The sequence below is a fragment of the Tigriopus californicus genome, chromosome 9, assembly GCF_007210705.1.
Source record: "Tigriopus californicus strain San Diego chromosome 9, Tcal_SD_v2.1, whole genome shotgun sequence".
NCBI lineage: Eukaryota > Metazoa > Arthropoda > Copepoda > Harpacticoida > Harpacticidae > Tigriopus > Tigriopus californicus.
In genome coordinates this window covers 3,468,668-3,491,244 of record NC_081448.1, presented here as the reverse complement: position 1 = coordinate 3,491,244, position 22,577 = coordinate 3,468,668, and the positions used below count along the sequence as shown (strand labels likewise).

Below are 22,577 nucleotides of genomic sequence, written 5' to 3'. Positions count from 1 at the left end.
CTGAGCACGTTCAGAGTTTCGACCTCCTCGTAACAAACCTGCTATAAAGCTCCAAGTAAGTATATACATAAATAATTATGACTCTCCTGCCAAAAGGAGAATGAGTTTCAAGGGTTTCGCGTCTTTGGCAAATTCGGGAACAATGAGTCACCATAGAGAAGGCTTTCACCAATTACAGCCCTGAACAAAGCTACAATTCCAACGTGTTTATAACAACCTCCATCACAACGCCCAATAACGCTGAAATTCAAAGCTTCTATAGAGAAGACGATAACAGATTTACTATTGAGTGACTGTCTGTGTACAATAAATAAATTGATATTTTTGTTCTTATTCCTAAAAGCAATAAAACTTCTTGGTTACAAAATTCAAAGGTTAATCTCCAAGAGCGTACCATTTTGCCAATTTTTCACCCAACGTAGATTAATCTGAGAAGAACCGAGAGGATGTTCCACAACCTTATCTGAAAAAAATAGAAAAAAATCAAAAGCTCTCAGACGGTGCATTCCCAGAAATTTTCGAAGACGCCGAGTCCCCAAATGCATCGTTTTCGACTCCCAATCAACTTTAGGCAAGCAACAAAAAATTCCCCGAAATGTCCAAAGACCTATATTCATGGCCAAGTTTTGTCGATCATGACGCAAAGTGCAAATAAAACCGGGCTCCTTAAATAAGCACTCAAATGAAATAAAAGAAGGTTCCGGGAATTGCAGAGTGTTGCAAGTCGGACGGGCAAGCAATGGTGGATCTGTTGAAACTAGCGGCTCGGGATCGCCTTGTACTTGGCCTATTAGCGCACCTAGAGTCGGTTATCCTTAACCAAGAACTAAGTTCTAGATCAAAAGGACGGGAAGGAGCCGCCCAATGCGTAATAATTTGAGTACAACTAAATTATCTCCCTGTACGTTTTACCGGATTTGGCCCACTTCTGCGGTAAAGCTATTAGCATTGGCCCACTTTGGTATAAAGTCATTGTAAAACGATCTGCACATCAACAGAGAGGCACAAAGTAGCAAAAAATATTGGTTAATAATCACTTAAAATCAATTCAAAAGACTTAAAAAGGTTAATAGCAATAAAAGTATTGAAGATATCTTTCAAGGTTTAAAATCATTTTCAGGGCGTTGTTTTTGCCGTAACAAACTTGAATTATAATGTCATTTTCATGGTGACAAATCATCAGATTATGGATTCTTAGAGGTATTTTATAATAGATTATGAGTAATCATGAAGGTCAATACTTGATCTCGAAAACCTAAGGTTGACTGTTTACTTAAACTTGAATTGCGAACGATTATATTATTGCCATTTTTCACCACTAACCAAGTTTCATAGTTTGCTCGTTTTGGATTTCGTGTCACAAACGGCATAATGAAAATATATAGGACAGGCTAAAAAAAGTCCTCCCACATACCTGTGCAAAAATTCGGCTTCTCAAAAATTGCATACTTGGGGCGGAAAGAAAATCTGCCTGGTTGTTAATCTGAACTATGGTAATGGTTCTCGTCTATCTTTACCAGAATTCTGATGGCCAAATATACATTTGAGCCTCAGCTTCACTCCGGATAAGTTTGAAAGCCCGGAATTAAACTTTAAAAAGAGTAAAACCAATCTGATTCAATTTTTTGCCGTTCAATTATCTGGTCACCCACGATTCAAAACATTTACAACTTCAAAGACGTAGAACTTTTTAATGCAATAAAATCGAATACCACAGCAAAGAATATCTTTTATACTAATAATGGAAACAACACAATTTTGTGGATGTTACAATATATTCCAGTCAAAAGCTTTGTCGATTTTCAAATTTTTCAAGCAATATACGAATACAACTTCTAAGACGTAGGTGTAAAAAACATTTAACATAAAATTTCAACATTACTCCATGTGTTGATATGAACCAGGTGTCAGATGTGTCAGATGTATTACATAAAGAAGCATAACAATGGGTTTTTAAAAGGCTTTTAGGTTTGTTTTAATGAAGAGGGCAGTAGATATTAAAAGGAATAAAGGCGAGCATGAAAATAGATCTTTGGGTTTGTAATTCGGAATTGGCTGGGGAACAGACCACTAGAAGAAGTGGTCTCTGGTCGGCTGCTGATTTTTTGCCGGTTTGTAAATCTGAAAGCAATGTCGCTTAGATCTATGAAATTGAGGAGAAGAAAGGCAGCAGGTTCGTCTCGCTTCTCCACAGGAACCCCGATTTTATGTAATTACTAGACATGGGATAAAACATATATTCTATTGTTCAATAATATACTACACCTATTACGCCTAAATATTCTGGTTAAAGTCTCAATTGCTGCGAATTATATATTGCGAAGGTGTTGGAGAATATCATAAAGTACAAACTTGTTGAATTTCTTGACATTCATGAAGTACTTCCTCCTAGCCAGCATGGGTTCTGAGCACATTTTAGCACGGTTACCCTCTTGGTTGAGCATTTAGAGCAGGTAATTGAGGCACTAGAGAGCCATAAATCAGTTGATGTAGTCTACATTTTGACTTTGCCAAGGCCTTTGACAAGGTAGATCATGGCAAGAGGTCCTTGATCCTCCCTCTAATATGAGGTTCATTTGGTACTTGGTTGATTTGTTCCTTCAATTCCCACCTTTTGTCTGCTTGTGTGAAACTGTTGGAATGCAATGATGCTCTCCGTATAATATAAAGTTGCGTTAGCTAGAAATAGAAAATGTTCCGAAGAATTGCTCACGGTTTTAACTCGTCTCTAACCTATTTTTTAGAGACAACCGATTCTGTTCAAGAGGTTGCGCGAGTGATTTCTGTTATCGTTCCGAACTAGACTATTTCAAGTATCCTTGTAATTGTCTCATTGGGACTAGGGTACTGTATTCTAAACACAGGGGACTAGTTGGGACCAAATACAACAAGTCCCCCAAGGCGATGTCAGTTCATGGAAGCATATGATTGAAAAGAAATGATCAAGATCAATTTTGGTAGAATTAAATACTTCGGTCAATTGTATTACCAAAGAAGGTGAAAAATACTTAAAGGCTGAATAACCTCTATTTTTTGTACAATTTTTTATTGTATTGGCCTTTGCTTGCCTTTTATTGGAGTGACATATCGGTCAAGGGCTTCTAAGTTCGCTCAATTCATCAGTCAATCAATCTTATTCTCATCGGTCATATACTGAGTTTCATAGAAGGTCAAGAACATGTACAGCATTAAAAGTGTATTGAGCGTGAAACTTAACGGACAAAACTATTTCGTTTCAACAGGAAGCCAAAATTCCTGAACACCAACGCTGTGATTGTCGCCCACATCAAAATGAGATATTGTACATAAATAGACTGACAGTGCCCACTTATGTAAATAGCGTAATCATGAAACGGCAACAACAGAGGTCACAACTATAAAATATTGATGTACTAAAAGGAAGCTCATGGTCCGATTCATTACAAATTGCATATTTTCATTCAGTCGTTAGATATCTAATGCCGTTGAACACATCAACTTTACTTTAATCTATAGAGTGCATTATGGTATTTCAAGTTCGCTGCTGCAAGTTATTGGCATTTCTTCATATCATGATTGAATTGGCCAGATCCGATCCAATTATACTTGGTACAACAATGCGGCCGAATTTTCATCGGAAAGAAGGAGAGGGTTTGTTAAGCATTTACTCTTGTGTTCATCAAGTTCTCTTCACTTTCAAAGAATACCAAACGAGTATTGTCAAAAAGGTCAATAACACTTTTTTCACTTCTACAACATTCGTTCTTTTTTTTCATTTTTTCAGGGGAAATATCATTGCCGCAAGGAGTAGTCCCCAAAATTTTAGAAGAAAACATTAGGGAGACTACCATAGGCCTCCAATGTAGGGTTGATCTAGAATAAAAAATGTGTAAGGCTAAAAATTTGGTTCAAGTCTGACTTGAAACATTTTACGGGGTCAATAATGTCTAGGTATATCCCTACAAATAATAAAGGGAAGCAAATTAAACATCAAAGGAGGCCAATTACAGTTTGATGTTGACAAGTCTTTGTCCGGGAAGGACAGCATATTTCCTGACATCACCTTCGGAAAGGTCAGGTTCCCAACACTGTTGGACACTACCCTTGCCAACCCGATGATGAGGAGCTCAGTTTTGCATAGAAAATGCGTCCATGCATTGTTGGCATATTGGTGCACGCACAGGTATCGATTAAGGAATTTGGTGAAGCTGCCATTGGCGCATTTGAGGGAGTATTGGGCGGAGTTTGGGAGACAAAGGTGAAGGCCGTAAAGGAAAATTGGGTTGATGTATGTCTCGAAGAGTTGAAGCACTATTGGAAGAGGAGAATTCTTGATGGGAAGTCTATTGCTCTTGTCTCCAATCTTGGCCCTGAAAACTCCCTACATTTGGAGTTTGAGGAAGACCTGCGTTTGGTCAGGCCCTCAGAATACTTTGGAGAAAGCCACAAAGCATTAAAGCTATCTCCTCTTATTAATGATGTTAAGTAATGAGTGTACAATTTCATAGTGGAGAGTAGCTGCCATGGTGGTAGAGGGGCTTCCCGGTAGACATCATCTTCAGAAATTAGCTTTCCAAGGCGATGGTCCGATGGTTATCTGGAATGTCCCTTGGCCCCTTCATAAGAATGAAAATCGTACTTGACTGCATCCACTCTGGTGGGAAGAAAGAAGAATGGAGGGCGAGGCTGAAGAATTCTTAAAAGAGTGGCTGGGCTTGGGTCCGGAGAAGTAAAAGTTGGAAGGGAGATATACCTGATGTTGAGGGGACTTTGCTCTTCATCTTCTTGAAGGCCACATCCATCTCGGATTTCGTGAAGGACTGGAAAAAGGGATGGTGTTGCTTTTCCAGGCAATCGTGGACCTTCTCCACTACTGTTCCTTATGTTGAGGCAAACAGTTCTTGACAATGGAGGAGGAATTTTGTCCTGGGAATATCCGAGTTTTTGGTTGGCTGTTTGGCTCATTTCTACACGCCTGTCATCCGGGACGAGGCAGATGAAGAGAGTAGGTTCTCTACTTCAACCTTTGTTGGACTGACTCGGCGCTCCTCAATTCGTGATATTGTGTATTGCTCCCAAGTGTCCAATGTTTCACTCGTTTTTGCACTTCACAGTTTTTGGAGCATTTAACCCCTCAACTCTCGATGGTAGGGACTGAAACAAGGGGTCTTGAGTTCAGCTCTCCTTCTCTGGAGAGAAGAGGACTGAATGATTGTGAAATGTTTTGGGCCACTACAGTTGCTTTGGTCGCATTCTCGGTGTTGATGGATAGGAGCCACGCCCAGAGGATTGAATGCATTCAAAGACGACGAGAGCACAAAACATCTTTTTCGATTGCTAACATTCTCAACAAGTGATTTCAGCCAGATTCGTAAGGCGCCATGTCCTTATGTCCTTGAATGAGGACACCTACGTAAAACGTAACTCATGATAAATCCTGGCAAGGCAAGGCTTTCGCGCGAGTTCACATGGAATTTGATTTGCCGACAATCTTGCAAGTGAACGAAATTCTGAATTGCGAGCTACACGGTTTGGACAATGAAGAACAAGAAAGAGGAGCATAAATAGAGCAGGATGTGAAAAGAGGCGCAACTTCAATCCTAGAGATATGTAACGTTATCTACATCCTTGTTCTAAGTAATAGATAGTTTTAGATCCATGATTAGTGGGTTAATTATTGATTTGCTTATACTCTTATACTCTAAGCCATTCAATCTTTTCAAAATGACGCCCACAATCGTCCTGACGCAATAAAGGTTTATTCCTAACCATGAGGCATATTATGCAAATGTTTTTCATTCGCCATTGCGTGTTAATTTAAAGCAATAATCATTTATGAATCATAAATTTGTTCGCTCCAATGGGAGTTTCATATTTCATGCAAACAGTATTCTAAAAAAGGCTTTCAACTCTTGCTTTTTTGAATAATCCATTCCAAGCGTGCGGTGAAAATTGAGTGTCTTCAACTCAAATCGAGGCGCAGCAAGCGAAAAGGCATAAATAATGTTAAAAAAATGCCCGTTGTATCATGTTTTCGTCAATTCTTCAGGCCCACAGGTTTTTGTGTTTGATAGACTTACCCTTGTTTCAATTGCAGTGGCTTTGCCTTGCCCCAAATCTCACCCATGGGCGATGGCTAATGGAACTCGCTGCTGTGAACGATTTCATCAAGCCAATGATTTCAGCAAAGATTTGGATTGGTATGATGCTGAGTCATTGTGCTATGGCAACAATTCTATTTTTTGTCCAAATCGCAAATTGTGCATAACAAGACAGGAGTTCATGGGTGGGTTGTTGGACTGTCATGATATTATCATAGATTTAGCATGACCAGTCCTTACCGTTACTAGAACCTGATCCGTGCCCAAATATTTTCCCAATTCAAATGAAGAACGCTTGCTGCAAAAGCATGTGGAAAAAGAATGATAGTGACTGTGATGGTGGCCGTATTGTGGATAATGATGATCCCAAATGTTGTCAAGACGGGGGCCTGTTTCAAACGTCCGCATGCCAAGCAAATAAGAAGCGTTGCGTGGCGCTGATAGGTAAATCTGGAGTTGTAAAAAATATATCCAAATATGTTTTGACCAAAAATCCCAGACTCATCACGGCGTTTTCGTACCTTTCAAAATCATTAGAAGCAGCTTCGATTTTATGAGATACCACGAATCTAACTCATATCAAAAAGGTAGGCACGTGCTAAAAATTAAAACGGAGCTTTAAAAAAATTGGGAAAACAGTTGGCTCATTTAAGGGAGCTTGAAAAGGCTCTTGAATATCAATCATTTTTTAAATATATGTTTATCAATGTTATAACTCGTATGGACTGTAATGATGTGTTCAAAAGTTTTATGCGGAAACATGCCGAATTTTATCTAAACTCTAATGTCCAGCAAACTATTACTTCTCAGTTTGTCAACATCACGAAAATAGAACATTGGGTTTCCTTTATATTGCACCCTCTGCTTGTGAGTACGAGCAGAAGAAATAATCTAAATTTTGCCCATTGAGAGGATAGTTAATTTGAATCTTCGTTGATGACTAGGTGGCTTTTTTATTGGCTAAAAGATTGTCTTTGTCAGAGTTCATATTTATTGGAGTTTAACGCAGGAAATGGATAAAGGAATAAAAGATCGGGGTACAAGTCATGACTGAAAAGCCCCAATTGAGCGGTTACCCTTTGAATTCTTTCTCGGAGGGGATGATCTATTTAAAATCATGTTGCATCAGTATGAGCATTTTACTTCGATCCTTTAGCTCATCTCAAGCCTTATTATTTTTGAAATTTTGTTATTTGCGCTATCTTTATAGATACTGAAAATAGTTAGGCCATAATCTATTCTAGGAATTGGGAGGCTCTTGTTCATTTTGATAATGATATTATTAATCAATCTGGGAGCAACCATTTTGATTGACCTTGTTGATTGTGTGTACAATAGCTCTAATTTTGTGACTGAGAAGAGTAATTTGGTCGTTCCGATTTAGGAAATCGTCGTCTTAGAGGCCAAAAAATCAAACACTCTTCTATGAATAATTCTGACCACACTGAATGATAGGGTCCCCGTTAATATTTTCAGTTTCGTTTTTAGTTCAACTGAATCTTCGATGAACATTTACATTTATTCCTTACTCATGCCCCCACCACTTCATCGCCAGAGCTCAGATTTCTCTCTAAATAATATCCTTCACAAATAAGCAATAAACATCTAGTCAACAGCCCCCATTCCGTAATCATACATGGCACAGCCGGTAGTAGCCGCCTCCAGGCGGAAGAACCTTCCCCAAGACGACTGAGGACGCCATTGCGGAACTTGGGCCCAGAAGAGACGTGATGCGTGCGGAATGGCCGTGGTTGCAGCGGGTGGGCATGGTGCAGCCGGATGGCCGTGGTCGCAGCGAGAGCGTGATGCGTGCTGAAGGCCCGTGGTTACAGTGACCCTCCCGCGGGTGCAACGGAAGTTCCGTGGATGCAGCGGTGACTGGGCCAGGTCGACCGTGGGGTGTCAGAGGCGCTGGGGGTAACATCAATGCCTGGATGGTTGGGGAGGCCTGGTGGATGTGGTGACCCGGATGGAGGATGGATCTGAGTCAAACCCTTTAACATTTAGTCAATCCTTCTAATCACCAAATCAAACAACTCTAGTCATCTATACATAATTTATCTATTATGTTCATGCTCACCTAGTCAATTGTCACAACTCTCTAGTCATTCCCACCAGGCCTCATAGGATATTTTGTGCTCTCCCCCTTGTCAACCCTACCCCCCTTCCCCGGGAAGGGAGATGTTATATTCTAGTCACAGATATCCATTTTCCATTTACACATTGCCTTTGCTCCCACCATCATACTCGCCATAGACAGTTTCCCTTATTATAAATTCCTCCACACACGATCAACGAATATCTAGTCAACAGCCCCCATCCGGTCATCATACAATATAGTAAGTTATATATGCTTGTAACAGCATTTGCAACACAAGAAGATAGAGATTACGTGGCGTGAGTCAGTGGCGGTAATATCAGGTTCATCCGGTTACATTTCCTTATTCATAATTCTAGGGGCTGATTTATGCCCGGAATCTCATCCTTGGGCTCTGGCAAATGGAACTCGTTGCTGTAAAAGGTTTCATCGGATCAATGATTACAGCAAAGATTTGGATTGGTATGACCCAGCATCGCTTTGTTATGACGACAATTCTATTCCGTGTAAAAGTGCCAATTGGTGCTCAACGAGGCCCGAAGTGATTAGTGAGTGCGATGCTTTTGGGTCGGTTAATGAAAGCCTTAATCATGTCACACATTGATTTTAGCACCCATTGAATGTCCTTACACACATCCAGTTCAAATGAAGAACGCATGTTGCAAAAGTGTTTGGGACAAAGACAGCTCATTTGGCTCTGCCAATCTCATCGACCCCGAAGATGATGCCTCACGCTGCCTCCCTGAATATCTTTTCCAACCTATAATGTGCCAAGAACACAAAAAGCGTTGTGTTGCGCAGGTGCCTCCGATAGGTCAGTATTGTCTTCGTTTCAACATTTTATCCTAGGAACTGAAAAAAATCTAGGTTGCATAGATTTCATTGCTGTAGAAAAAAACGTATCATGCAATGAAATTATCAGCTCAGCAATTCTGAATTGATTTTTGAACCGTTGTTTGATTACTTTAACATCAAAAAGGCTCAAGTTAATTCAGCTTGTACTTAACATTTGCGTGACACTGGCTAAGAAGACACAAATTCTTTTAAAGCCCATACTTCTTAACCAAATGTAAATTCCAAAGTCAATCTGAACAAAAAGCAATAATAATGTAATCCAATTGCTGAACTAATCCTATATTTGAAAAACTCAATTAGTCACGCGATTTTTAATGTTTAAGATATTATCATTATTATTCTATTAAGATATTATGAATGTATTAATGTTCTCAGATTAAGAAAAAAGATATGATTGCTTGATTTTGAAATCTTTTCAGATTGTTCCTTAAAAAACGTGGACTACTTTCGTCACGATCTTGGGGGACCTTTTACCCCTGGCCCAGTGGTGAATTCTCATTTAGATTGCAAAGCCCAGTGCCAGATAATACCAAACTGCGAGGTGTACACTTACGCTGGTCTGCCGAGTTCCATGTATTACCAACGTTGCTTTTACAAATCGAGTTCTGCGGGTGGTTTGGTGGACAATCCTGAAGCAATTGCAGGACCTAAGTTTTGTCCCTAGTCTGAATTTATTGGTGTGTGGGAGAAACGACTTTTTAGACTTTGATGAAACACCGGGTAATGAGTCTGAAAAGAGTAGAGAAACAGAGGCAGTAGGCAATTTCTTGAGAGGGAATGGCAAGTTTTTTGAGAAATAAACTCAAAATCTCTTCTTTTACTTTCCATCTGTATAAATGGCGTATTTTTGATTGGCATCGTACAAAAAAAAAAAAACTCAAAGAACCGCCTGACTGTCTTTTTCATAGAAAATTAAAACACAAGATACCAGTGATGCACAATGCAAAAGGAAATTGCAAGTCAACTCTATGACTTTTGTGGGGATCAATCAGCGCGTTGTTGATGACGGTATGGAATGCGTGGGCGTTGTTTCTTCCTATTTGTATTTCTGTTTATGGGCACTGACTGAATAAAGATTTATTGAATTCTACCTGCCGGTCACATTTGATACTTTTTAACCTTTTTTCTTTCTTTACCTCCACGCCAGCTAATGGTCTAATATGTTTGAGCTTAGATGCTGCTTGTTGAAAAGAAGCATTGCTGGTAACTACTGCAATCCAAAATCCATCATTCATAGAATGTCCAATTCCTCAAAATGGATGTAGATATTTATTGGACAAGAAAGCCTTTCCCCAGCATATCGACACGCAACAATTGTTTATTGGAACGTCACTTCGTTCATCAATTTTACCAACTAGGATGGAAATCAAAAGGCTTAGTATTGAGTATTTTACCCAGGTTCAGCCAAAAATCGTGGAGTGCGAAACCCAGTTTCATTTGAAGAAGACAAATCATCTATGGCAAGGCCGGAAGGCAGAGAATAAAATATGAACCCTTAAACGAAACAATGGTGACTTTCTTTGAAGAAGGATTAGAGCGGCTTGCCTAGTACCAAAAATGGCCACATTTCGTATTTGTGAGTTTCTCATCAAGGCCCAGAGGTGGCATAATCGCTTGAAAGTTACAGACTGGAGTGTGCCTCTAGCTCGAAACTAATGATTGGACTTCGAAAAAATAGTTGCCTTTTTGGGAAAAATAATCAATTTAAGAAAATCGTTTTTCTGTGCTGGTGACAAGCGCATGATCCACATTTAACCGGACGAATTTTGCCTTCGCCATTAATTGCGGGTTGCTATTGGATGAGGGCAAATCCATGTCCAAGAGAGTTTCGAAGCATCAGTAAGTAATTGAGTTGGTAAACTAACATCAAACGGTTTAACGACAGGGGGTGACGGCAACATTTCTTTGTCTTTACAGAACTCGGACTCGTCTTGGGTAATCATAACCATGCCGAAGATTGTTTCAACAGCTCACAGATTCTTATTGTTGCGTGTTATTGACTCCTTTAAGTAGCAGCTGAATGATGATATCAACATAAATTTTGGGAGGTCACTAGGGCACTTTTCAAAACAATAGAGGTACTAAAACCTTTAAAAGCTTTAAAACACAAAGTAACTTCCCCAAATTTGACGGTGACGTTATTTTCCTTATCTGTCTTGGATATTTAGACGCTATCTTGGCAAGCAACATATTGCTAGCGTCAGAGACTGGATAGTTCTGTTGCTGTTTTGGGAATTACGCTATTTTTGGGAAAGCGAGACCTTGTACGGAACATTTTACCCTCTCTTTTTGGTGCCGCGACCCGGGGTATTAATTCTGATTTCCAATTTTGAGCCACACTGTGTCCTTTGGACTGAGGAATTGCAACTTGGACGTTGCCATATTCACGCAATTTAACTAAGAGGATGTCCAGGGCATTGATACTTGCATTTGGTATTCAATTGAAAGTAACTCATTGGATTTCTACCGACCTTCAATCTCGTCTTTGTACCGAACAATCAGTTCTAGTGAGCACTTCCAACGGCCAATGCATTTTTTAATTATATCCTATAAGGCTTTTCCCCAGGAGGATTACTTTTGACATAATGATGGCTAAGTAATATCGTGAAACACCATTCGCCAGAGTTGTCCGCGAATGATAGTGGACGACGATCCTTCGAGAACGGAGGCGCCAATAAGTCCATGTTATGATAGCAAGTAGACAGGCTTACGAAATTTATAGTGCGAAAGGTTAAGTCCATGAAATACCAATCCAGAAGAGTCGATGATGTCATTCAGGATTCCCAGTTACCCATGTCAGTTGTAGAAGAATATGCCGACATACATACAACCCATAACAGAACAGGAACCCTGATAACCCGAAAATAATAAGCCGTTACCTTAATCTCTTTCCCCCCTTCGTAGGCCTAGATGTGTATAGGTGAAATCAGCAAGATGTTCATCTAACACATGCCAATGCCAATAACAAACCCATGTTTATGTAAGAGTCATAAATTAGAAGAAAGAAAGCTATCAATGAAGACACCTAACGAAGAAGAGGACAGTTGATGTTCTAACATTCAACAGTCATCAACTCCGATTCGATAAGCCTCTGCCCTACAGTAAGGTCTCATTTTAAATATACTTATTCAAGTTTTGGACACTCTCATCCAAGTTATTTCACCATCGGTCAATTCCGAGTCGATGTCCGATTCGTAATAGTAAGTAACTATCGATCTCCTAGAACCTCTCTTTTCGATATTATCTGGACCCACTTGTACCCAATGTATTTTTAATGCAAAGGGTCGTCGACAATATCTGTATTATTAATGAGCATTAGTCCCTTTCGAACCCGAAATAATCAGGATATATGACCTTCTTCTTAGGTTTTGTAACTTGCTTTCATTATTTGATACCAATTACTACTACACAATTCGTGCCTTCCGTTTTGCTTGGCCTTTTTGTAAGGTAAATAACAATAACATTATCTTGTTGCGACCTTTGTTAATGTCATGGCTATAAAAAAAAAAGAGGTTGTATAAGCGGACTGTTGTTGATATGGAAGCAAGTGTGGGAGACAGGCGGTCTTAATGAAAAAGGATGGCCTTTGTCTTGCTTTCATTATTTGATACCAATTACTACTACACAATTCGTGCCTTCCGTTTTGCTTGGCCTTTTTGTAAGGTAAATAACAATAACATTATCTTGTTGCGACCTTTGTTAATGTCATGGCTATAAAAAAAAAAGAGGTTGTATATGCGGACTGTTGTTGATATGGAAGCAAGTGTGGGAGACAGGCGGTCTTAATGAAAAAGGATGGCCTTTGTCTTGATGGAATTGACTTGAAAGCCGTTGCCTTGGCAATGCATGTGGAGTGCATTGAGGTCATTTTACAATTCCTCGGCTGAGTCAGCTTCCTTACCGCTACTGGGATTGGAATCCAAGCACTTCAAGACGAGAAATTTATTCATTTTACTTAAGTTTTATATATATTTATTATTTGATCGACCAACGAATTAGAGTTGGCGGATCTGGCTAGCCCTTAAATATAGGATTGATCATGAATTTTAGTCAAAAACATGTCCAAGTCTCACTGAAAACATGGTACTGGATCAACTCCTACATACTCTACGAATATTTGAGGACAGCAAATTGAACAATGAAGGTTTGATTGGTTCTGGAAATTGAGCGATTGCTTCAATTTTGGCTGGATCAGGGCGAGTACCCCTGTTGGAAACGAGAGAGCGTGCAAATTTGAATTCTTGTCCAACCGAGAATTTGCGTTTGGAGATGAGGATACCAAATCTCCTGCATCTATCAAGAACAGATCGGGCCTGTTCAAATAGCATTTCGAGAGTGGAAGCTTGGACGAAAATGTCATCCACGAGTTTTAGAACACCGGGTAAACAGTATAAGGCTTGGTCTGACCTCAAACACCATTCATCAGATCTGGCGTTGAGACCCATAGGTGCTCTGGTATAACATTACTTTCCACTAGGCAATAAGAATGCGGTGAGGAGATTACTGTCCTTATCCAATGGGATCTGAAAGTATCCCTGCATAGTGTCGAGCTTGACAAAATAATTTGAATCACTGGCAATGCTATCGATGATATTCAAACTGGATGGGAAGGGGTTTACTGGACGTTTGACGAACTTGTTCAACTGGGGTAGTCCGGGACCTTGCGAACTCCTCCTTTCCCATAATCTTTTGGAACGAAGAACGCCGGACTGAGCCAATCTGTGGGCACAGTTACGGGCTTGATAACGCCTGACTTGATAATATCCAGAATTAACAGATCCGCATCTTGCTGCACGTGAACGGGCACTTTTCTTACAGTCAAAATTTTTCGGGATACAATCTCTCCCTGAAGCTCAATTTTCATAGGAGGGCCTGACATAGGTACGTTTGTCAGTGAATCTTTCAGGACGTCCTCATAATCGTGAATAAGTTGATTGGTCTCCTTGATATTCGGGTCCATAGACACTTTGGTCTCATCAGTGTCTTGGAATGAAATATAGGGAAAATTGTCTGTTATAATTTTCAACTTTTGGAGGTCTTTCCATCCCACGAGGAACGGATCTCTCAATTCCGATGATACTATGGCCTTGATTGTCACATAGTTTCTGTCGTCAGCGGATAATGTTAATAATACCGAACCCTCACTTGCAATGGAAGTCCCATTGGCAGCGGATAATCGCACTTGAGTTGGCTGAACGGGTATGAAGTATCGCTGTATTAACGGTTTTGCAATAACACTAACACTTGCAACCACACCGTGTCGGGTTTAGCTGAACCGACGAACTTGTCTCCACTTTGTGGTTTGACAAGTAAATCCACCCTGGGGGTGTTGGTTTGCGTAGACACATGCACAATTTGAACTGAGGCAGATTGTGCCTTATTAGAAGCATGGGAAGAGCCTTTCTGAGGGCTTTGGCAAAAGGGTAGAGTGTGGCCAAGTTTTCCGCACTTATGGCAGATGGCGTCCTTCATGGGACAGCCTTCGTGTTTTGGATGAGGAGAATGTCCACAACGAAAGCACTTCCTGGCGAGGTTTGGTGACGCACATTTCTTTTGGAAGCGAAACTTGCCTTTCTGGTGACTCACCAAATTTGCGATTGGTAAAGTTGTTCCTCCCATTGCTTGAAGAATGGACTGGGTGACCTCAATTGATCGTGCAATACGATTAAGTGTTCTGATTTCAAGAAATTCTCTTTCAGATGTGGATCTGAAGTGGCACAGATGTAAAGAAATACGTACAAGTCGTCCACGAATAATTTTATATAGGTCCGCCAGTTCACCTTTCGTTCATAGCTTGCTACTGAAGGCAGTGAAGAGTTGGCCTTCGACTTGTTGATATCGAAAGAAATCTAACTGTCTTGCAAACAAGGTAATAATTTTGTTTTCATTATTATCAAACATTTCATTTCGGTACTTTAACCATAGAACTCAAGTCCGTATTATATTGTACTTCGAACTAAACCATTATAAACTTGCCTTTTACGGGCACTGATCTTTAGCCTCGGTTCAAGCTAAAAGGGGTCTTTCGAAGCTTGTTTGCAATGTATTCTGTATGTGAATGCCTGCTTAATTTGTTTTCTATTCTCATTCCTAGAAATTTGACATACCTTTCCTTCGTTTTTGTGCTACCCACTTCAGCTTTTTTGCAAGCATCTATTTCAATTTTCCAATCATGATGGCCACTTTTTTGGTTCATTATCATGAATTTAGTTTTCACACACCACAGTTCGGGTAAGTTGATTTTGGAGCAATGGTAAATATTTTTTTGAGTTCACGATTTATTTCTCCTTTTAGTCTGTCTGGTTGATTTCAAATATGCCGCAATACGGCTAAAAACGATAAAATTTGGTCCATAAGATGCCACATAAATAAAGAGCGGTTAAGTAGATACCATTACGATTTAAAATCAAGCGCTAAATAAGTGCACTCACAATTTTCATGCAAAAGGATCACGAGGCCGTCCAACAAAGGATCACGAGTCTGTCCCACAAAGGATCACGAGGCCGTCCCACAAAGGGTCACGGGTCCTCCCGGGGTGTTGCCAGCAGCAAGGCCCACTGCCTCCACAAGCTCAATCCTCTCCAACGAGGAGAGCACGCTCGATCCTTCGCACTGAGGGGAGCTTCACACGCTCCAAACCCCTCACACTGGGGAGAGCTTCACGGGAGAACAGAGGGCCACGGCCAGTTAACCGACTACGCTATGTTTTATACTTGTGGGTGAGCACCACCCACAAGGAGTTGTAATTCTGAAATTTTCGGCTTTTGAAAGGTGGGGATAACCTTGACCGTTTTCCATTTTTCTGGAATGAAGCTAGACACAAAAGACATATTTAAAAGCTTTGTCAGGGGTGCAATTACTATTGGGGCTATAGCTTTTAGAATCGTACTACACAGCTGTTTTTTGACTTAAAGCTTTTTATCACCGATTACAAATCTATGCACTTTACCCACTTGAAATAAATATTGATGCTTTCTTCATTTCCTAGCCCAGATGTGTCATTTTTTTTATATATACAAAATGCATGAATGAATGTGGATTTAATGTTTCGATAAATAGCAAAAAAATGGGTGACATCGTGTATGAAAAAAAAAACATTTTTTTCTTCATCATTCCTGAAACCAGCCTGTTTACCGTATGGTAAGTTGATTCAATCGTAGATCCTCTGGATGCTGTGGTGTACGTTTTCTTAAATACCACCGTAGTTTTTTTGGATAAGTTCTGTACAATCACCTTGGGTTCTCAGATCAACAAAAGACTCAGACACGGGTGTTTCTTCAAATACTCCAGTGTCCACATTGAAAGAGCCCGCAAACCAAAATCTGAAACTCAGTTAAAATTGTTGGTAAGGTCCATGGATTGTGTATGCAAAGCATGGGTTGACAAATATCCTCTCTCACAAGCTATTTGAGTTGGGGTCCGAGGTTGGGACATTGACCGTTTTCGAAGTTTTTCCGTAAAAGACTGTGATGATTGCACCGGATCTCGCTATGCTCGGTACCCTAAAAGTACGAATAAAAAGTTGTTTAGTTTTCTGTCGCACTATTTTTCGAGAATTCTCAAAACTGACTTTCTGTATTCTAGCTGTGGAAAGAACAATGCAATGATGCAATCAATTGACACTATTTGTGATTGGGGTGCTATTTTTGGAAGATTGAGCCTCTCTTGGTCAGAAAAGCCAATCGTCACAAAGTCCAGTTAAGGTACCTTCAGGCATTACCGTGTCCGCATCAGATTAGCTCTTTTCTGATGGTTCTGTTAGTCTGTACTTCTGGGAATAGAAAAACGTACAATGGAAGTGGGGACTTTGACCTTGAGAAACTGCGCTAAGAGCTGCACCACGTCGCCTCCCAATATCTTGTCCCAATTTAACTTTTGACTCTTAATGGCTATTGGGTTCAAGATGAAGAAGATGTGGTCCTACAAGGCGTATGGTAGATAACCACGAAATAGATCTTGATAAATTCCTACGTCAAGTCATTTGTTAGAAGCTTCATCAATCAGAAAGACATTTTAAAACGACTTAGGTAATTCATATGAATGGGTGATAGCGGGGAACATTGAATTAAGTGGGGATATATTTAGCAGTATTAATTACGATCAAACTGGAATAGACCCTGCTATTAAATCGAACAATTACCAAAACCTGATTCAATCAGCAAGCTCTATGAAGCCGCCAATTGCACAAGACAGTGACATATTTGAGGACGGTAGTAACTTTCAAAGTTAACGATGGTAACATTGTATGTACATTGGTATTATTACTCATCAATTGAATCTGAACTGGTTTTATCTATTATTCTACTCACTCTTCTGGATTATGAACAAAAATGTCATATCTCTCCCTCGAGTTTCTCCCTGCGAGAGAATTATTGGACCGGGCAACTGCATATCGATAACCAAACCTCAGGGATTCAATGCCAGAGTTCAAGATGTTATCCTGTTGGAGAACAACTTTTCCTCCCATATCACATGGGCCCTCGTCGCCACCAAAGAAGTGCAAACAATGGCATGATCCGTAAGCTATCCCCAAGGCCGCTAAATCGAGATCAAGAACAGCTGAAGGCCAGGTCAAAACCGCCATGAATTCCCCCTAAAATGAAATAATAAGTCTTTTCAATGAGTGGTGTTGGCCATGTTTTAAACGAGATCAAATTTGCAAAAATATCCAGGTCTTGCTTGAAATTGTAACTTGTAGCTTGATGAGTTGCAAGAATGACAACTAAACATACCTCATTCAAATCTATTTCCTTGACGGTGGGTATGACAAACTGGAAGACTCCAGGAGACGGTGGGATTGTCTGAGTGACATTGATTATCTTGTCACCGTCTATGGTCCCGCTTATGGCCACCTCAATTGGAACATTGGGTAACACCTGAACAGTCAAAAACAGTTGTAACAAAGTTGAAGTTAAACATTTTTCAATGTTTGATGTTTGTTCACATTTGGCCGATGAAAACAATGGCATTTTCCTTATATTTGAAGGGACGGGAAATTTTTAAGCCTTTAATAACTCTCTTGTTCGTGGCACATAAAAAAGGATCACACTGGGTATATCGAGTTATTCTACTTCTATGTAGAATCATCAACGAGGTGCGACGTTCTTCATAAAAAGCCAATTTCGAAATTGTTTTGCTCATGGCTTTGTAGCTTTAGTAAACTTACTTTTAGACATTCTTGGCAGCAGAGGTAAAGAATCGTATCCATGAAGGAAAAACCCATCCTGCATACAATAAGTAAAGCAAGAAAGTACTTACCGAGGTTCTGAACTCTCCTTGATCGTTGGTCTGCCCAGTGGTAAGTGGGTGCATTTGGCTTTGTGTAAGATGAAAGGTAATTCCAGCCCCTGCTTCGGGGACTTTAAAGAGGATTGATATAACTTAAAGAAAAAAAGAAATCAATTTTCATGGGAAGTGCTGGGGTTGAGGAACAATCAAAGCTTTCTGACACAAAAACGCCCTTCACAAACCTTTCTTTCGAGCTGATTCAGCAATACCTAGTTTAGGGACGAAAGTGGTTGGACGTGTTATTGAGAGATATGTCTATATTCATGCAATTTTGATCCAACAGATTGGTCAAATCTCCTTACCAAACCTCAAACAAAATAGTTCGAAAAATATTTTTTGGCTCAAATATCCAAACCTTTAGCCATCTTTTCGATTTTACCCACTTCTTCTTTCATGTTTTCACATGTTTTAACCTTGAAGTCCCGCTCAGTAGCTTTCAGCTATTTCATTTTCCCTTTGCTTTGAGTTTTCTTTGGCCTTCTGACTACTTCAAGTAACAATCTTCAAAATTTAAGATTTGTGCCATTGTGCATCAAATTTTTCACTTTTTTAACCATTTTTTGGCTTCAACGACTTTCCTTACTGATTTTCAGATTTCTCAACTTTAAATTCACGCTCAGCAGTTTTCAGCTATTTTGTGTTTTTCTTTGGTTTCGGTTCTCACTGACTGTACTAATTGCTACAAAATATGCAATACTCAATACTATTTTGATGATAGACTATGATTAGCACTTGGTTACCACTTAAGCTATGCATTATATTTGATCTTCTAATGAATTTAGATATAAAATTCTATTCCTTGTTTCTTGTTTAAGAAAGTCGACAAAAACGGGAGTTACAGGTTCGCGTAAGCTATATTTGCCATCGTTGGTTTGATTTAGAGAAATACCCAAAACCAGTCAGTTAACAAACGCTCCAAAAATGTTAACATTAGACACCTGAAGAGAATCCATTGTATACCATAACACAGACAGAAATAAATCTTAATTTCTTGGAAATGAAAAGAAGAAACCTACTGCCTTACTTGGTAAATGCAATTGTGTGCCAAGCCTTTTGCAAAACAAAACAACGAGACTAAAAGCATTTTTCAAAATTTGATGTTTTCTATTCTTACACCTTTTTGCGCATTTTTCGGACCTTCATCAAATTGTCGCAACTTTTATACATATTTAGCAATTTTATATCTTGGCAACTTGTTTATTTTTCAAATTTTTTTCACATGTTCATAACTGTTTCGCATCTTTAAAACTTTTTCACACTTGCACAACTTCTTTTCCTGTTTTTGCGACTTTTTTTTGGGATGTTTTTCTAACTCAAGCCAACATTTTAGCCAAAAGCCAACTTTTGTTGGGTTCTACTCATAAAAAATTGGTTCATTTAAATATCAACCATTAAGGTCAAGTAACCGTTTATTTGGCTTCTGAATTCGGCGACATTTTAGGTGCCCGTTAACTGGTGCCCTTCTAACATAGTTAATTGTAAGCAAAAAATGTAAGATCAATAAATATTACTTACGTGGGTTTACTGTAACAGGCATTGGCGCTGGAGCTGGTGTAGAATTACTACTGGTGTTGTTCTTAACCACTGGTTCTTGAAATCCTTTGTTATTTTTCTCATTAATATAACTCGTGAAGAGGCTGACAGCGATCAAGGCAATAACTTGAATTAATCCTTGGAGGTTTTGAGCTTGCAACTGATGTTCGGAAACTTTCGTGATTGATTGTCCAAGTGAAAGTGTTGGTTGATTCCCGTAGCCTTGGTTGAGATATTGATACGGGTATGGGTCATGATGATAGAAATCAGCTCGAAAATCTGTTGAACCAAGAAAAATTGAAGTGGCATCTTTGACGACAAATCGAGTCACAGATTAAAAAAATCCCTCTTTTATACCATCACAAGAAAAGTATCCCAAACATATGGATCTTTCGATTGTTGGATAAAATATGAAGGTGCAGATTTTACTTTTTGAAGTGCCCAACTGGTATGGTGTAAACAAAGCGACTGTTTTGTATCTTACTCTTTGGAAAAAGTGATATGAGCTCGGATTACCAAGTAAATTGTCAAAATCTACACTTTGCTCAGTTTTTCGTGTTTCCTTTGAATTTCAAATTGATTCAGCCGTTGCTTGGACTTTTTCACGAATTAGTTCTCAAAGAAGTTATTTTTTCAACACTGCTAAATTTTATAAAGCGATAACGATGGGTAAACGAAACTGTACAAAAACAGGCAATGTTGGAGAATTATCTTTACCTCCCGGTGAGTATCTAAAAGCCATTATGCACCCAAAGGCTTTGAAGTTGACTGCATCCAGGAAGGTTGGAGTACTTGAATTTATATGACACCAACTTGGCGAAGGAAGATATCAACTGTGCCTCGAAAGACATTGCTGAAACGGCTCCGACGGCGGGATTCGCTCATGAAGTTATAAGAGAAGTTCAGATCTAGAGACTTTTTTCAAGCCATCACGGAGTTCATCCGTACTATAGCACCTTACTACCAAGTAATGGAAGTGAGTTCAGCGCACCAGTACGGTGGAATTTTGAACCTTCGATTCGTTTCAAAAAAATTAAAACATCGAAATGAAGAACTCTTTCTCTAAGAGCTATACATGGTTTTACTTACCCTTCAGGCACCCTTACACGTATTGTAAAAGTTTCAAACACACCTTTACACGTCACTTTGTATTTTTTAATGAAAAACTGAATAATCTGAATCGGTAGTTACTGTGAATGCAGTTAAATATGCTTGAATAGTAACCTTAGCATTACAACTTACCCATACGCCACAAACATTTATTAAGATTGGTTTGCTTTGGATATGAGACCCATGTAAACTTATTTTTTGGAACAGAATTGAAGGTTCAAAACTCCTCCGAAATTGTGCGCTGAGCTCTCTGTCGTACTCGTTTAATACAAACGACTACGTTATTTAATTGACTGAGCTGATGAAACATGTCATTGAGCGACCAGAGAGTCAAAAGTCCGCCAATGCAGTCTACTTTGACTTCGTTAAGGCCTTTGGAAAGATACATTATGATCTACTGGTTAACAAGTTGCACAAATAGGGACATGAGGGGGAATTGGAAGGCTCCCGCTAGTTAAAAAAGTCTCATTGGCGGTAGAAAGTAATTAGTTGAGATCGATCGATCTCTTACAGATAAACACAAAATCAATTCAGGTAGGTTGTCCCACCGGGCTCCATATTAGGTGTTCTCCTTTTCATCATTGGTGTTTACAACATTGATGGGCTCATTGAGTTCATCTACCGTGAAGATCGGGAAAAAAATGAACACTGGGGAACTCCATATTGGAACTCTCATGTCAAGATATAGTGCCACAAAGGCACTCTCTGCCACAATGCAGCTTCATGTGGGTTAGTTTTGACTCTGGCACTGCTACTCTGACATGAGGAATCAAAATGCAACCGAAGAAGGGCCTCTTTTTGTAACCCACAAAGTGGTCAAGGTGAGTTTGAAAAGATAGGAATGAGAACTTGAATTGGCCTCGGAGTACGTGAGTACTACTAGTGTACTCCATGAATTGAAGCACTAATAGCATATACTCCATGTGTGAGACCCAGTACAAGTGATTTATTTGCCGTAGTTAGTACAATTTAACCTGAAGTGTCTGCTCTAAAGACTTAGGCATCTTGAGGGGCCAACTTTGCATTTATTATCATCATTAAGCCGGTTGTCTTTTAAGAAAGTGAACCTTCTACTTTCATTTTGATATGCTGAAGGTTCATTCAACCTATATTTGTTACAAAATAAGGCAAGCACGTAAAGCTGGTGTAAGGGTTAGCGAGAAAAATCCTGAAAATTACTGTTTTTGACTTTCGAGCACTAATTTTTTTTAAGATGATAAATCTCAAGTGGTCAAGAGAATCATTTCGTTATTGGCGTCGGGACAAGAAAAAGCCTTTGTTTTGTCGAGTAGTACTAAGTACTAGTACTAGTACTAGTACTATCCTCGTGAGAATGCATTTTGATTGGCCCTCGATTTGATTTGACCTCTGATAGGATCGCGACACAGAAGTAATTGTGAGAAGAAAAGATAGACCATAGAAAATAGAAACCAGCCGTTCCCGAAAGAGGAATCTTCGACACTCGCCCCATAACTTATTTAAGATAAATCTGTCTTAATGGGATTCGAATTCCTTTACGAAACTCGATATTTCTTCCTTTTATGTTTGTCCATGAACTCAGGTCAGATGGTTGTAAATGGCCATACAGATCTCATCCACCCATGATTCATTTC

The 22,577-nt window shown here is 39.5% G+C and overlaps 2 protein-coding genes across 3 annotated transcripts; one reads left to right on the top strand and one right to left on the bottom strand.

Annotated features, from left to right (window-relative positions):
- Window positions 1–3,469: 3,469 nt before the first annotated feature.
- LOC131887204 (uncharacterized) lies at window positions 3,470–10,123 on the top strand. Of its 2 annotated transcripts, XM_059235753.1 has the most exons (6): window positions 3,470–3,630; window positions 6,077–6,265; window positions 6,330–6,524; window positions 8,538–8,726; window positions 8,789–8,992; window positions 9,453–10,123. In XM_059235753.1, the coding sequence occupies exons 1-6, from the start codon at window positions 3,504–3,506 to the stop codon at window positions 9,695–9,697; spliced, it is 1,149 nt and encodes a 382-aa protein (XP_059091736.1). In that variant the 5' UTR covers window positions 3,470–3,503; the 3' UTR covers window positions 9,698–10,123. The 2 variants fall into 2 exon arrangements, 1 of the variants encoding a protein (XP_059091736.1); XR_009374010.1 differs by lacking the exons at window positions 3,470–3,630; window positions 6,077–6,265; window positions 6,330–6,524 and adding an exon at window positions 7,656–8,419.
- Window positions 10,124–15,859: 5,736 nt separating this feature from the next.
- On the bottom strand, window positions 15,860–20,779 carry LOC131886750 (uncharacterized). The gene is made up of 6 exons (XM_059235147.1): window positions 20,572–20,779; window positions 19,837–20,133; window positions 17,766–18,413; window positions 17,343–17,626; window positions 16,434–16,535; window positions 15,860–16,355 (listed from the first exon to the last, which is right to left on the bottom strand). Exons 3-6 carry the CDS (start codon window positions 18,000–18,002, stop codon window positions 16,223–16,225), a joined length of 756 nt encoding a protein of 251 aa, XP_059091130.1. The 5' UTR covers window positions 18,003–18,413; window positions 19,837–20,133; window positions 20,572–20,779; the 3' UTR covers window positions 15,860–16,222.
- Between the last annotated feature and the right edge of the window lie 1,798 nt (window positions 20,780–22,577).